At 43.1% G+C, this 17,410-nt stretch overlaps 1 protein-coding gene across 2 annotated transcripts in view; it reads right to left on the bottom strand.

The window, feature by feature from the left end:
* The window catches only part of LOC121282311 (phosphatidylinositol 3,4,5-trisphosphate 5-phosphatase 2-like), a 137,565-nt gene that overhangs the window by 112,436 nt on the left and 7,719 nt on the right, over positions 1-17,410 (bottom strand). For both annotated transcript variants that reach the window (XM_041195977.1, XM_041195978.1), the window contains exon 2: positions 6,704-6,882. In XM_041195977.1, coding sequence (XP_041051911.1) covers positions 6,704-6,846 — 143 coding nt within the window. In that variant the 5' untranslated portion in view covers positions 6,847-6,882. The remainder of the gene's footprint in view (positions 1-6,703; positions 6,883-17,410) is intronic.

The raw sequence follows: 17,410 nt of genomic DNA, 5'->3' as shown, positions 1-17,410 counted from the left end.
ATTTGCTTTCTATGGAACCTTAAGAAGCACAAATTGGCTGCTATGTTTGCCCATGCAACAACATGGATTGCAACTCCAAAGTAATACATTGGTTATAAAGCTCATTGGGATGTGATGAGGTTGAATTGATTATTTACTTTGGCCGGGGGGTGGTGGGGGTGGTGGAGGCTGGAATACAGAAAATGTGCCTGTTAATGGATTATTCAAAATGGTGACAAGTAAATGATCAACAAATGGGGAGCCGTTGCTCACAATTGTTTGAGGAAATGCAAAGCGTTATCAGAGCTGACAATCTTTCTTATATACAGGAAGTATTAGACCCAGAAAAGAATCGATGTTAAATGCCATAGAGTGTTTAAAACTAGGTCACAATACCATCTCCACTATAGAGCAGACATGACTACTACTCTGGTTAGACAGCTGGAGTTTCAGTTTACAATTTCCTAAAGAAAATACTTCAGCGGACTCACTCAAACTCACAATTTTCCAGCAGCAGTTACAGTTTTTGAATCCAGAAACAAACTCTTGCCTTGGTCACAGCGAATTTGAGAAACTAGAAAACTTTGATTTATTGAATGGGTTTGCAAAACAAAAATGCGTCTAACAATCTAGCCATTGCTGGTACTGTTTCAGAGGAACAAACAAAATAATTAAAGGATTTCAGCTGAAGTTCTCAACAGCTCCTTGAACCAAGCTCAGTCCTAGCCTGCATGGTTGAGTTTCAATTTTTGCATTGCACATAGCTGATCTCAGCTCAGACTACAACTGAGGGATATAGTCTAGGAGTGGAAAAAAATCAGAAATGCAAGTTAATTGGGACTAGCTAATATGGGTTTCTAAAAGGCAAGTCATTCTGGATCAACCTTAGAAAATCCCCTGAAGAAGTAACAAAGGGGATAGATTACCAGAAATGCAATGGGTGTGGTTTAAATGGGCCTTGAAAAATAATCTGATAAAGTACCACAACAGAGACCTGTAGATGATGGCATGTTAAACTAGAGGGAGTGCAACCACATGAATAGAAAGATTGTTGAAGGGAGGGGCAGAAAGACAAGAGCTGGGGTTTAAGATATTTTGTCAGACTGGAAAGATGTAGTGAGTAGTATTCCACATGGAGCTGTGCTGGCTGTTAGTGGTATGTTAATTCCCCATGTCTCCTGCCAATGCAAGATGGCCAGGCAAGTTGGCCACCATTACCCATCTGTGCATGCACATTTGTCCAAACATGTACAGAAAATCAATGAGGTCATTAGCCACAGGCACAGTGATAGCAAAACCCATCTTTAACAAAGAACTTCTGTGATAGAGCAGTGGAGAATAGTAAAACAATCAGATTGTTTTTCCTTCCCAATTACATAAGCAAAGTGTTTTTAAAAAAAAACCCTGAATAGCATGGGCTGTGTATATAACTGTTGAGACAAGCCTGTTGCGTTGAACTGAGTAGGAGATCGAGGCAAAAGTGGTACATGCACCAGGTTTACGGCTCACATTTAACTTTCTACGTCGTGTTTTTTTGGAGACTCATTTCTGTTAAGCTGCGTGTATTTTTTTTTATTTTGGAAAGTCGGTTTTGCTCCTTTTTGATTTTTATTCTGACCTTCATTGCTGGCAATTGTGCATGCACTAAGTTGGCAGCAAATGCAGCCATGTTAGTTATATTGTTAAGATACACAGCTGAAGGGCATTGTTTAATGAAGTACTTAGGGCACCTGTAAAGGGAGACTTCTGCAGCTACACTCACGCCTGGTGTCCCTGGAGAGGAAGCATGTGGTGTCCACTGGTACACTTGAGGCCTTCCATGACTGGTGAGTACAGCGGGGGGGCTGGAGTGCATCATCAGCCCACACTATGTCATTTTGATTTAGCTTCATAAATTTCCTCTAAGGTTTTGTCCTTTTACTACAGCCCCTTTAAGGGCTATCACTTTAATTTAATTTGTTAACTAGTATTTCCTCTGGTTAATTAGTTTCAACCAAAGAGTATAAAGGGAGACTGCTGAGACACTGGGCTAGTAGGTAGGAAACAGACAAATGTAACGCTGAATTCTGTAAATAAATCAACTATTAAGTAAAGGGTTTGCATCTAGTTTCATGCATCTGGCTTGGGATCCATTTATTTCTGGAAAGATGCATATATCTTTGATACACAAAGATTCTGGATTTAGGAATTGAAGGAGAATATCAAAATTTCTGCTAATGGTCAGTGGGATTAAATGATAAATTATGATGAGGATTTTGAAGGACCACAGGAGAACCTAGACAAAGCAGCCTGGGCAGATGCAGACTCGTATAGACATCAGTGCAAGTGGTTAAAGTCATTGCAAAAGCAAAAGTATCTTAAGTTTGTATCTCAAACATTCATGGTAGCAAAGTAGTTATGCTCTGAGACTAGGAATCTAGAAACCTGGACCAATGACTGGAGACATGACTTTAAATACCACCACAGCAGCTGAGGAATTTAAATTCAATTAGTTAAGTAAATCTGGATTAAAAAGCTAGGGCAGAATTTTTCCCTCGATGGGCGAGCGGGCTCCACCGGCTCGGCGGTGGGTGGGCAGCCGAACTCCGCCGCCGAAATGGGGCCCACCGCCATTTTGAGTGGGCGGGCTGCCCGACAGGAAGTACTATGCACTTCCTGTGCGGTGGAGGGGGGAGGGATTCCCCAATTGTCAAAGCGCGCTCTGCTCCCTGAGACTAAGTGCTGTCTCAGGGAGATTAGTGACAGGTTTGTAAACTTAAAAAATAGAAAAATAAAAAAATTATTAACATGTCCCCTCATGTGACAATGTCACGCGAGATGGGGCATGTTAATAAATATCACATAAACTTTATTAAAGACTTTTTAAACAGACATGAAACCTCATCCCACCAGCGGATGAGGTTTCAAGTATTATCAGAAGCCCGCTGGGGCTCCTGGCCTGCCGGCCAGCCTTAAGGTTGGACGGGCAGGGCCTTTAATTACCTTAATTATCCTGTCAATGGCCTCAATTGGCCATTGACAGGTCGGTGGGTGGACAGCTGATTTCGCTGTCCGCCCGCCTTCCTGAATATTTAAATGGGGCGGGATGACGTCGGGGGTTCCTCCAAACCTCATCCCGCGTCATTTTCCTGTCGGCGAGAAGGACCCGCCCACAAATCGCTGACAGGAAAATTCTGGCCTTAGTATCAGTAACAGTGACTATGACCTGATTTTTGTAAAATCCTATCTGCTTCACTACTGCCTTTTAAGGAAGGAGTTTTTTCTAATTCTTTCATGGGATGTGGGCATCACCGGCTAGGCCAGCATTTATTGCCCATCCCTAATTGCCCTTGAGAAGGTGGTGCTGAGTTGCCTTCCTGAACCACTGCAGTCCATGTGCTGCCCTTACTTGGTCTGGCCTATATGCGACTCCAGGACTCTTAACTGTCCCCTGAGATGGCAGAGCAAGCCATTCAATTGTCAAGAATGTGGCTCACCATCACTTTTGCAAGTGCAATTAGGGATGGAAATAAATGCTTTGACAGCAATACCCATATCTCATGAATTAATCTTTAAAAATTCTAGAGGCATGGGATTCAAAATCATGAAGACAAAACATTGCAAGTTAAAAGGGAATTGACAAATTGGAGGTATTCAGGCCAATGTTTTAGAAGGTTAGGGGCAAGCTGGCTGAAGGAGATGCTACCAAATATAGAGGAGGAGCAGTAGGTGATAAGGAGCAAGACCAGGGGAGGGCAGACAGGGTGAACAGAAGCAAAGTATTCTCACTTTGATGGTGAAAATTATGTTTTGACTGTTTTTTTGCATTTCAGGGAGAATACAGAAAAAAACATTTTGAGCACCTTTATTACAATAATAGTGTTCTTTCAGCATTGCAAAATGGCTTGCCTGTGAAAACTTTGCCTTGCTTTTGGCAGTTTACGAGTTAAAGAATAGCACTTCAAATTCACAGCGACAGCATTAATGAAATGCACACAAACAAACATCAAATGAAACTCAACAGAAATCTTGCATCAAAGATATATATAATTTTTTGTTTAAATTACAGACTGCACTTCACAATAATTAGAATTTATTGGTTTAATGGACACAGCTGATTTAGTTCAGATCTGGTGCAATTGAAATTCTGCTGATGTATTCAGATATTTAAACATAAATATTGACAGAAAGTTTGCTGGATCTTCAAGGCAACCAAATATTCCAATTAACTAAATGTCACGGGAGTCAACAACTAGTCATCCACATGTGCCAGACAGTGCACAGTTTGTAGACAATGGCTGCAATTCTCCTTTTCCATCCAAGCCCAAAATTAGGCAGAATAGCAATGAAGATTGAAGGAAATTGTTGTGTTGAGGCCCACTGCTGCCTCAACGCCCAACCAATATTTCTCTTTCCCTCCCAGAACTGCTGCTGGTTTATCCTTTTCCACATGTGAAAATGGTAGTTGGGGAAGGCAGCTTGCCAAGCCGAGATTCCCAGTGAATTTCTCTGCTTCCCAAGACCACCATGGGAAATGTACCAGTAGGTCCTGGAAAGTGGAAGTGATAGCTCACAGGTTCTCCGATGGAAGAGAGGGCTTGTAGAGACTACATCTCTCCTAGTTAAAGAATTCTTTTTTGGAATTCTCCACTCCAGAGAACTGTGGGTGCTCAGTCTAAGAGAATATTTGAGACTGAAATCAATAGTTTTTTTTTCAGTACTGTGCCTACATCACATGGACTGCAGTGGTTCATGAAGACAGCTCAGTATAACTTTATAAAGGACAATTAATGATGGGCACACATTATGGTCTTCCTAGAGGTGCTCACATTCCATAAACAAATTTTTTAAAAGCTCAGTGAATCAAGATTCTAACCACCCTCTGTGTAAAGACATCTATTATTCTTCATTTAAATTCCTTTTATGATGATTTTAATTTTGCTCTCTTTTGTTATCTTGCTGAAAAATAGAGTCAGTCTGGCATGACTCATCTTCACAGACCTTCACAGTCTTGAAAGCCTTCTATCAAGTCTCCAATCAGCTTTCTCACCTCTAGTTTTTACATTGTTACTGAGTAACAGTTTCAGGCATGAACCTTTTGAGCCTTCACACCTATCTATCCAAAATATCCCCCTGAAGCTTTTCTGATAACCCATTTACTGGGAAAATATGTTTAGTTCATTCTTGAAAACCATAAATATCTATTACCCAGCCTGATAATCTATTCCTACCATCTCACAATCCTTTCATTCAAAGATTCCTCCTGCATTTACTATTTAATTTATTATCCACATATTTAAAGACAAATTAAAGACCACTGTTGGGTCCCTACTACATGAAAAGAAATCCAACACTATATGTTCAGAACTTTATTCTTATTGCTATTTTCTAAAACTGGATTTTCTGCTGAACCAAAAATGATGGCTGCTACGAGTCACATGACCTTTGTTCTGGAAACTACCAACAGCAGTTACAAGAACAAAAAAAAATCCTCTCTCAGCCTGTGGAACTTCACGGCTCATTGTACAGACCCCTTACATCATGAAACCAGGGAACTAACAGATCAACACTTGTTATGCCTGCAGTGCTGCTAATGGACTCATCTCACACTTACAACTATCCAGGTCCATTTTAAAAGGAGACCATTGAGGGGACAAAGGGACATCATTTGCATCTGATAAGCTTACCCTTCTAGCGAAGTCAGAGGAGCTGCCTAGACAATGGCTTTCCGACACTAGACCCTCAATATGGATGGTAACTCTTCAAATAGCTAATGACTGGGACATTATCAGTCCTGAAATCAAAGCCAGTTCCAGACACTGGATAAACATGCCTTTTGAAGTAACTTTGGAGAAAGAAGGTCACGTGACTCAAGTGACTATTTTTAAATCTCTATATGCCTTTGAGAACCGAGAAATCCTCAGACTGTTGCTTTAACACCAACTGGAAAAGATTCTAGCAGCTTCTGAGCAAGTAGCCAGTTACCATCTCTCAACTCCTCGAAGCCTGCTTAATAGTAAAAGTCTCCAATCAATGCCTGCCAGTCTAAGCGCAGAAAGTCCAATGTGCAGCAGTGCTATTCGTTTCAAGTATTTTTCATGTTGTCGCCTCCAACCAGAAACTCACTGGGATTGAACACCAGTGCAAAGGAAACACCCTCTGGGCTTTGTCTTCTCGGACTCTGGAAATCATGTGAACTAATATTCGTTTCTGTGGATCTTGCATTGCTATTGTCCAGAGTTATAAAACTGTGCTTTTTCTATTCACCGCCCACCACCACCCCCTCTTCCGGCAACACCAACCCCTTACTAAGTGTATGTGTGCAGTGGAGTGGGAAGTTGAGAACATTCCTCCCCATTTTGAATATGAAATAACCTAACCTTCTAGCTTAATCATTACATGAGGTTGCTGTGAGTTATTAGTAAACTGGATCACACAAATGGAGAGTTTGGGAAAACATGCCACAGCACAATTTAAAAATAACTCAAAACACCTTCTGCTAACAGACAGTTGGTAAGGGGAAAGAAGTATTGTTTGCTTGTCTCTCTCCTGTCTGTAACAGAACAAAAAAATAATTATCAGAATTGATAAGGTTCACTCTCACCACAATTCTGAATGTTTTCTGTTTCTGTTAACAGCAACTCGAAACTTTGAATTGGATGCAAAGGTATCAGAATATTTGTTTTGAAATTTTCCTGTAACACCCTTACTCCTTCCATGAATATACTCATTCATAAATACTTACAGCAGACAAAGTGCATATGCTCCTGCCACTGACTCACTGCCCCTCACAAGGAAACTGCCATCCATTCCGGCATTGGCTAGCAGCTCCTCGGCTTGGGCTCGACTGATGTCCAAGTGATACCATGGCGGACTTGCCGCTGCCATTCTGACCACATCCAATGCAAACTGATCAATGGAGCCCTGGAAGAAAAGAAAAGAGCCATCATCAAGAGGAAGAAAATGATGAAGGTGTCAGTGGCAAATACAGTGCTCTCATTGTGTCAGCTGTGGGTCAGTTGGTAACACATTTGCCTCTGAGTCAAAAGGTTGGGGGTTCAAGTTGCACTCCTGAGATTTGTGCACAAAATCTAGCTTACTGAGGGAATTCTGCCCTGTTGGAGGTGCTGTCTTTCAGATGATTGCTTCTCTTTCAGGTGGACATAAAAGATCCTATGCCTGGTCAATATCTTTTTGTAGTAATTATGGTTTTATTTAGTATGTAATGTACCTTGAAGAATAATACTTGTTAGGCAAGATCACATGATCTGTAGTAACCAATAGGAGAGTAGCGCGGGCTACCTCCGGAGTCAGTGTAGAGTTAGAATTGGAGTTGAAAGCACACGTGTAGTTTCTGCTGAGTATATTATAAATAAATTTAATGTTTCCACCCAAGAAGTGTCTGCAGATCAACTCTATCACTAATAGTACAACTCAGCCACCCTACAACAAATTGATGATATGGATAAAATAGGATCGAACAAAAGTAATCAAGTTAAAAAGATATCGACATTGTATCTCACCCAATGATTGCAAGTAGCAAGTTCCATTAGAATTGAAGAAGTTATCCCCTCTCAAAATGCCACAATTTGGGAGAATTGATCCTTTTGAGCCAGCCACAGAAAATTGGTCACATTACATAGAATGCCTCAAGTTCTTTCTTCAAGCGAACGAGGTTACAGGGGAAGAGAAGAGGTGACTAATCCTCTTGAGTACTTGTGGGAGCAAAACCTATAGCCTGATACAAAGTTTGATGGCACCCAGGGCCCCAGATTCGAAGAATTTCGATGAATTGGTGGACCTCGTGAAGGGCCACTTTCAACCAAAGCCCTCAGTCATGATGCAGAGGTTCAGGTTTAGCTCGCAAAATAAAGCCCCAAGTGAGACAACTGCATGCTATGTGGCAAATTTAAAGCAGCTAACGGAACATTGTGGGATCAGTACAACTCTGAACCACATGCTCAGAGATTGTTTAATGTGTGGTGTGAACGAGGACGATATTCAGAAAAGATTATTGTCCGAAATGAATCTGGATTTCAAGAAGGCATTGGAGATAGCGCTGGTCATGGAAAGCATAGTAAGAGATTCAAAAGCAGGGTGCGCAAAGTGGCATCATCCTCCTCATCAAGTGGGAAACCTCAGTTGAAGGTGGAGTGAAAAAGCGAGACTCTGCCGAGAAGAGGGAAACAGCCCCGAAGAATAAAGAAAAATAGCTTAGCAGCGAAATCGAAGAATAATTTTAATAGAGGTGAAAACAAGCAGTTTTTTAATGATTGGCCGTTTAAAAATAATCAAATGCTACTATTGTCACAGAGATGGGCATAAAATGGGACAATGCAAGGAAAGATTCAAGCAGGCTTGTAAACAAAAGAAGAAGCCCAATGAAATCTACAATGTAGAAGAGCCTGAAACAACAATTTCTGACAATGACTCCTTGTTTAATCTGAAAGTTGGAAAGACAGAACCAATATTTGTCACAGTGAAAGTAAATGGCAAATCTGTTAGAATGGAAGTGGACATGGGAGCTTCTACTACAGTAGTTGGAGAACATACCTTCAGATATTTGAATAATGGTGAACATTAAGTAAGTTTCGAAGAAACAGTCCCCAAGCTAAAAACATATACAGGTGAAGACATCAAGTAAAAGGCATAAGCAGAGTAACTGTCCATTATGGAAGCCAATCAGCAAAGCTACCCTTGGTGGCGATAGCAGTGCAAGGGCTAAGCCTCCTGAGGTGAAATTGGTTGCAGGAGATTAAATTAGAATGGTCTGAAATGTTCCAGTTGAGAGCAAGTGGTACTTAGAAAGTATGCCACCATCTTTATGGATGAACTGGGGAAAATCCAGGGCCTGCAGGCCAAGATTCATGTGGATCCAGAAGCAATCCCTCACTTCATGAAGGTGAGACCTGTGTTATTTGCCCTGCACAAAAAAGTCGACATTGAACTGAACAGACTAGAGAAACAGAGCATTATACAACCTGTTCAGTTCTCAGAATGGGCAGCACCCATAGTCCCCGTCCTTAAACCCAACCAAAGCATCCGAATTTGTGGAGATTACAAGCTGACGTTTAATAAAGTAGCTAAGCTAGACAGGCACCACATTCCAAAAATCAAAGACCAGTATGCCAAGGTGGCAGGAGGGACAATGTACAGAAAGCTTGACATGAGGCATGATTATCAACAACCAGATTTGAATAATGCCTCCCGGGAATCTGTCAAAATTAATACTCCCAAAGGTCTGTACCAATATACATGTGTAGTAATTATGGTTTTATTTAGCGTGTAGTGTAGATCTATGAATAATACTTGTTAAGGATCACATGATCTGTAGTAACCAGGTAGCGCAGGCTACCTCCACAGTCAGTGCAGAGATGGAATTAGTGTTGAAAGCACACATGTAGTTGCTAAAAACCACGAGAAACACAGCATAGCAAAGTCGACAGCTGCAGAGAAACCCGAGGGAAAAAAATGGTGACTGCTTTTTAAGCAGCAATACATTTAAAGAAAAATGGTGATGAACAGAAAATTAGAATTGATCCCAGAGAGTGGGCAATTCTGCCAAAGGGAATAAGAGATCCCAAAGAGAGGGCAATGTTGCAGAAGGCAACAAGAGACTCCAGAGAGACGGCAACTCTTCCAAAGAGAACAAGAGACCCAAAGAGGGGGCAACTCTGCCAAGGGGAACAAGACACCCCAGAGAGAGGGCAACTCCACCAAGGGCAACAGGAGACCCCAAACAGAGGGCAACGTAAAATTAAACAGTTGAAAGAACAGTTGATTGTCCTTCAAGATCAAATGCAAAAGGAATGCATAACCATTCAGCAACATGAAGAAATGAAGGCCATCTCAAACAGTAGAATGGGAGCACAGCAGAAGAAACACCTATCAGGGGAAGCCCTGGTAATTGGAGAGGGGTCATAAGAAGCCCTGGGAGTCATGTATACCTGGATACAGCCAGGAGACATGAATTTGGATAAACTCCAAGGCAGTGCCAGCTCAGTGAAGCTAGCTGTCTAGCAAAGAGCTGAAGAATCAACTAAATGAAGTCAAAGAGGCTTTGGAAGCAAAATTTGCAAAATTGCCCAAGAAGCAGACAGGTAATGAAATTTTGGGAGAATCAGCCACTGAGCTCCAAGTTGAGCTTGCATCTGAGAGAAGTCTGGCCAATAGGGAAGTCAAGGAGAAGACCGAGATTAAAGTCTGTGCTCGAAAGAAGGCGGCACGTAGAAAGAAGATACAGAAATATGAACAGGACTTCCACCTGGTTGAGGAGAAAGTGAGAGCTATAAGAGAGGCACCTGCGCCAAAGAGCACCTAAGAGCTCAAAGCATTCCCAGGAATGATCAACTATTATGGGTGGTTCTTACCCAATTTGTCTACAGTGCTGGCCCCGCTGCATTCTCTACTCAAAAAGAATCAACGTTGGTCTTGGGAGGTGCCACAGAAAGAAGCTTTCATAAAGATGAAACAATGTTGCACTCGTCCAATCTATTAGTGCATTATAACCAGACGAAAGAATTGATGCTGTTAAGTGATACATCTCCTTACGAAGTGGGAGCAGGTCTTTCTCATCAGATGGATGGCTGCACAGAACAGCCAATAGGTTACGTATCAAGAATGCTCACCACAGAGGAAAAGGGACACTCGCAGGTAGAAAAAGAAGGCCTGTCCATCATCTTTGGTGTCAAGAAATTTCACCAGTATGTACACGACCGCCATTTTACAATCATTTCAGACCACAAGCCATTGCTAGGATTGTTTAGTGAGGACAAGCCTATACTACCCATAGCCTCAGCAAGAATACAACGGTGGGCTTTAATTCTGGCAACATACGAATACACTTTTGTACAAAGGCCTGGCAATCAAATTGCAAACGCTGATGCCCTTAGTCGTTTGTCTTTACAAGAAAATGATGAACACGTCCCAGTTCCACAGGAACTTGTTTCACTGTTAAATTTGTTAGATCCCTCGCCAGTAAGTGCTCGACAGGTCAGACACTGGACAAGTCAGGACCCAGTCCTATTTCCGGTATGAGAGCAAGCGCTACATCGTTGGTCACAGGAGCCCATATCTGACTAAATGAAATTGTACTTCAACAGAAGACATAAAATAACCAGCCAGGATGGCATCTTATTGTGGGGAGCACGAATGATAGTTCCTCCAACGGGAAGGGAGCCACTTTTAATTGAACTACACAGTACCCATCTAGGAATTTCCCGAATGAAGACCATAGCACTCAGCTATCTATGGTGGCCTGGGATGGATGGTGAAATAGAGAGTTTAGTAAAGCACTGTCAGCAACTGCAAAAGTGGCCAGCAACAGCTCCATTACACCCATGGGAATGGCCAGGTAGACGCTGGGTGCGGTTACACATTAACTACATTGGACCTTTCCTGGGAACAATGTTTATGCTCATTATCGATGCCCATTCAAAATAGTTGGACATATACTAGGTGAAGTCACAATGTCAGGTGCTACAATTGAGAAACTACATCAGAGTTTTGCCATTCACAAACTACCAGAAATAGTCTTTTTGATAACGGCCAGCAATTACTGGTGTTGTGTTCCAAAGGTTTATCAACTTCAACAGTATCACTCGTGGGAAAACTGCACTGTACCACCCTTCCTCAAACAGACTGGCCGAAAGGGCAGTTCAAATGTTCAAAGCAGGCATGAAAAAGCTAACTGGCGATTCCTTAGCAACCAAGCTAGCACGCTTTCTTTTTCATTACAGGACTACCCCTCACACAGCAACAGGTGTCACACCTGTGGAGTTATTGTTAAAATGCCGTCTCAGGATCAGACTGAATCCAATGATGCTGAGTTTATAGAGGAAGGTGGAAAGGAGTCAGGGAAGCCAGAAAACTAGACACAACTGGCACAGTCACGAGAGGGGATTTACTGTGGGAGAGCCAGTATACGTAAAAGATTTCGGGGAAGGACCAAAGTGGTTACTGGGTGAAATAAGTGCAGTGACCGGATTTTTATTTTACCATGTGGAGGTAGAAGGCTGGATCATCCGTAAACATGTGGACCATTTAAGGAAGAGAAAGACAAGGCATCAAGATATGGTTCCACCAGTGATCATTACTGGGTCTGTGTTTCCTATTGAGGATACTCAACCCAGGACTGAAATGTCTGATGTTCCTGTAAGAGTTGAGGATACAGAACTGCAAGTGCCCACTGAAGCACCTGATATTCAGGCAACTCTGGAAAAGGAGGTTCCTGACAAAGAATCTGAAGTTGTGGAGCTGCGACATTCCACATGTACCACGAAACCACCTGAAAGAACTGAACTTGTAAATTCCTTACCCATTATAAATATTATATTGTCTTGAAAAATGTGTACTTGTAAATATAAAACATATAGCCAAGTTAAAGGGGGAGGAATAAAGTAATTGTGGTTTTATTTAGTGTGTAATGTACCTTGAAGAATAATACTTGTTAGGCAAGATCACATGATCTGTAGTAACCACTAGGAGAGTAGCGCGGGCTACCTCAGCAGTCAGTGCAGAGATGGAGTTGGATTTGAAAGCATACACGTAGTTGCTGCTGAGTATATTGTAAATAAACTTAATGTTTCCAACCAAAACGTGTCTGCAGATCGACTCTACCATTAATAGTACAACTTGGCCAACCTACAACACTGTTCATCAACCAACATCACTGAGATAGATTATCTTTACTTTGTAACATTGCTATTTATGCCCAGATTGGCTGCTGAGTTTCTTAATGATACAACAGTGACTGTTCAGAAGTATAACAGCACTGTGGGTGTAGCTAAGCCACAGGGACTACAGCAGTTTGAGAAGGCGGCTCACCACCACCTTCTCAAGGATAATTAAGGATGGACGACCGCTGCCTAGCCAACGATGTCCACATGCCATGAAAGAATAATTTTTTTAGAAAGTACTTCATTGGCTGTAAGGTACTATGAGTCATCCTGAGATCATGAACATATGAACATACAAACATATGAATTAGGAGCAGGAGTAGGCCATTTGGCACTTCGAGCCTGTTCCGCCATTTATCAGAAAATAATAGCTCATGGTGTAGGGGGTAACATATTGGCACGGATAGAAGATTGGCCAGCTAACAGGAAGCAGAGAGTTGGCATAAATGCATCTTTTTCAGGTTGACAGGATGTGACGAGTGGTGTGCCACAGGGATCAGTGCTGGGGCCTCAACTTTTTACAATTTATATAAATGACTTGGATGAAGGGACCGAAGGAATGGTTGCTAAATTTGCTGATGACACAAAGATAGAAAGGAAAGTAATTTGTGAAGAGGACATAAGGAGGCTATAAAGGGACATAGATAGGTTAAGTGAATGGGCAAAGATCTGGCAAATGGAATATAATGTGGGCAAATGTGAAATTGTTCATTTTGGCAGGAAGAATAAAAAAGAAGCATATTATCTAAATGGTGAGAGATTGTAGAGCTCTGAGATTCAGAGGGATCTGGATGTCCTAGTGCATGAATCATGGAAGGTTAGTATGCAGGTACAACAAGTAATTAGGAAAGCTAATAGAATGTTATCATTTATTGCAAGAGGCATTGAATACAAAATTAGGGAGATTATGCTTCAGTTGTACAGGGCACTTTTCAGACCACATCAGGAGTATTGTGTACAGTAATGGTCTCCATACTTAAGGAAGGGTATAAATGTGTTAGAAGCAGTTCAGAGGTTTACTAGACTAATACCAAGAATGGGCAGACTGTCCTATGAGGAAAGGCTGAACAGGTTAGTCTTGTATCCACTGGAGTTTAGAAGAATAAGAGGCGACTTGATTGAAAGCTTTAAGGTCCTGAGGGGTCTTGACAGGGTGGATGTGGAGAGGATGTTTCCTCTTGTGGAGAATCTAGAACTAGGAGTCACTGTTTAAAAATAAGGGGTCGCTCATTTCAAACAGAGATGAGGAGCAATCTTTTCTCTCAGGCAGTAGAGAGTCTTTGAACTCCCTTCCTCAAAAGGCAGAGTCTTTGAGTATTTTTAAGGTAGAGCTAGATAAATTCTTGAGGGTGTGAAATGTCATCGGGGGAGGCAGCAATGTGGGCTTGAGGTTACAATCAGATCAGCCACAATCTTACTGAATGGTGGAGCAGGCTCGAGGGGCCGAGTGGCCTACTCCTGCTCCCAATTCGTATGTATGTTCATATTTGATAAGATCATGGCTGATCTGATCATGGCCTCACCTCCACTTTCCTGTCTAGTCCCTATACGCTTTGAATCAACTTAGTCAAGAGAAGGGCACTATATAAGAGCACTATATAACTTAAACCCACCTTCCTCTGAATTAAGTTTGACTTCAGATACTTGCTATGTTATGTCCCTTGCCAGTAAATAACAACTTAGGTGTATTTGGCGAGGGGTCACCTTACGAAAAGTCTTCAGCGTAATATTTATGTTTGTTTACAAACACTTGGGTGCGGATTTTCCTCTCCCCCTCCCAAACCTCAATCTCAGTTGGCAGTCTGCCTCAATAATACCCAGGTTTGCTCATTCGCATCACTGTTTCTTCATCTGGCTGGGGATACCAGCTCTGAATAGCTACATGCCCCAATTCATCAGAGGGAGGTTTGTGTGATGCTGCACGCCTTAGAGATCAGCACAAGCGTGAATACGTGCTGGCTTCACGATATGGCAAAAGCAGATACTGAATGACCTCCAGGCCTCCCTACTTCTCAGATTCTTTGACCTCAGAGAGCTGGCACCAATCTCCAACGCCCACCTGCTCTGAGCATTCCTCTTTGAACCAATAAAGTGGCAGAGTAATGATGCAGGACGAATCAAGCTATTACTTCCACCACATTTAGATTAAATTTTACTGCTGCCGCCTGTTACAAGTGTAAAGGGGGCAGAGACCTAGAATAATGGGTCTTACCCTTTTGTACATCCCTAATTTTCTTCACGCTGTGCCTTCAGCTGTCCAGGCCTGAGCTCTCCTGTATGACTGCCCTGTGTGCAAAGTTATTACTTTGTTCATGGGATGTGGACAACACTGGCTAGGCCAGCATTTATTGCCCATTCCAAACTGCCCTTGTTCAGAGGGCATTTAAGAGTCAACAGCATTGCTTGAACAGATAAGGGCAGCAGATTTCCTTCCCTAAAGGGAATTAGTGAACCAGATGGGTTTTTACAACAATTGACAATGGTTTCATGGTCATCATTAGACTTTAAATTCCAGATTTTTATTGAACTCAAATTCCACCATAGTAGGATTTGAACCCAGGTGCCCAGAGCATTACCCTGGGTCTCTGAGTTATTAGTCTGGTGACAATACCACTACGCCATTGCCTCCCTGTTACTCTGATGCCTTGTCCTTTCTCCCACTATTCTGAATAGTTTTGATCTCCTACAATATGAGCTTCAATATGGATTTTACAGTCGCCCACTGGTGGTTTGAAGGTGGGGGGGCATGTAAAATCTAATAGATAGCCTGTCCACCGCCAACTGCCCTCCCCCAACATGTGGGGTGTGGGGAAGATGCTGGCTGCCTGCCCATCTTTGAGTCTATTGAGGCCTTTAATGGCCCCTTAAGAGACTCATCTGGCCCTGCCGCTATTTTACCCACAGCAGGGGGAGGCCCACACCATGCGGGAAGTCCAGCAGCTTTAGCTGCGCAGGCTGGTTTCAGGCAAGAGGAGGAACTTCCTATGTGGGTCCTGGGCCCATCAGAGGCACCCACAACCCCTCAAGGTCGCCAGCCCCCCCAACCCAGATCCAGGAAGAGAAATCACAGCCCTGGTACTTCTCCTGTTTCTGGACCCTATTACTTCATGGTGGTCCTCCTTCTCGGCTTCCTCCCACTCATCTCGATGGCCACCCTTCCTTCCCAACCTTCTCCCACTCGAGGCCCCTCTCCCGAGCCTTTGGGAGCGAGCGCTTTGGAAAGGACTGTCAAGTGGGAGGAGGTTGGTCATCCTGTTGGCAAGGGCCACCATCGAAGAGCAAGAGGAGGTCAGGTGCGAAGGGCCAACATTGAGGGTGGTGATCGGGAAGGGCCATACCAACAAAGGTGGAGATCAGGAAACTTGGCTGAGGGGCACGAATTGTGGACATTTGTGAGGCAGGGATACCTTATACAGGATGTGGGGGAAAAATTAACACAGAGACAGGCACTTCACCTTGTTTACTTTGTACTCCAGCCAGGTCTGAAAGAAGTACCTACTGCCACAATGTCCAACAGAAACAGAACAGTCCACAAGGCATGTGAGAAGGGAGGGACTGGGGAATCTAACCTATCCTATTCAGCCAATGATACCCTGCTGTTCAGAACAACAGCAATCATTGGCCAGGTGGGCTGTCAGATTGGCTGCTTTGGATCCTGCCAGTTCTAGCAAGTCATTATGTTCAAAACAGCCAATATGGTGCTTAGACGATCCCGGTTGACAGGTCACTCAGCCGACGATAGCTGTTGTTCTGGCAATGAGCCACAGGCTCCAATAGAGCACGGACCCTGGCATCTGGTAACTTGTGCACAAAACTCTCCCTGACCCTGGCATCGCCCACACCCTCACTGAGACACCCCCACCACCGACCCCAGTCTTCCCTGGGCTCCTCGGTCTAGTGAGACTGTCTGTAGTCCCAGCTGCTGCCACTGCTCCTCGGCAGCACTGCTGGGAGTACAGAGTTGCTGGTTATCCAATTGTCCAGCAGCTCTCTAAGGCAGGACTTCCTCCCAAGTTAGGGGCAGATGTATCACCTTAAAACAATTAACCCTGCTTCCAGCATTATATTTCTGCGAGGCAGTCATCAATATTGTGGGCAGGCTCCCCCGCACCCGCCCAGGCATTTTAGCCGTGGGGGGATAAATCATGACGGCTCGTAAAATCCAGCCCCATGGATCACGACTCAAGCTAATCAACGTTTTGAAAAGATAAGACTGCTGAGACAGGCCGGCACATATCAGTGAACTTGAACACAGAGAAATGTGAAGTGAGGCATTTTGAAAGGAAGAGTGAGGGGTGGTAAAATAAACTAATGTGTAAAAGGCTGTTAAAACAAGGCTTTATAAAGAGAGATAAAGCACAAAAGCAAGGAAGTCATTCTAAACCTTTATAAAACACTGATTAGGCCTCAGCTGGAATGGTATGTTCATTTCTGGGCACCACATTTTAGGAAGGATGTCAAGGCCTTGGAGACGACGCACAAGTCTAGTAAATCTCTTTGTTTTTTTTAAACTCATTCACGGGATATGGGTGTCGCTGGCTAGGCCAGCATTTATTGTCCATCCCTAATTGCCCTTGAGAAGGTGGCGGTGAGCTGCCTTCTGCAGCGGTTCAAGAAGGCAGCTCACCACCACCTTCTCAAGGGTAATTAGGGATGGACAATAAATGCTGGCCTAACCAGCGACACCCACATCTTATGAATGAATAAAAAATACAAGAGATTTACTAGTCCAGGGATGAGGGCCTTCAGTGTGTAGAGATTGGAGAAAACGGGAT

This window comes from Carcharodon carcharias, chromosome 9, assembly GCF_017639515.1.
Source record: "Carcharodon carcharias isolate sCarCar2 chromosome 9, sCarCar2.pri, whole genome shotgun sequence".
Lineage (NCBI taxonomy): Eukaryota > Metazoa > Chordata > Chondrichthyes > Lamniformes > Lamnidae > Carcharodon > Carcharodon carcharias.
This window is presented reverse-complemented; position numbering and strand designations above follow the sequence as displayed.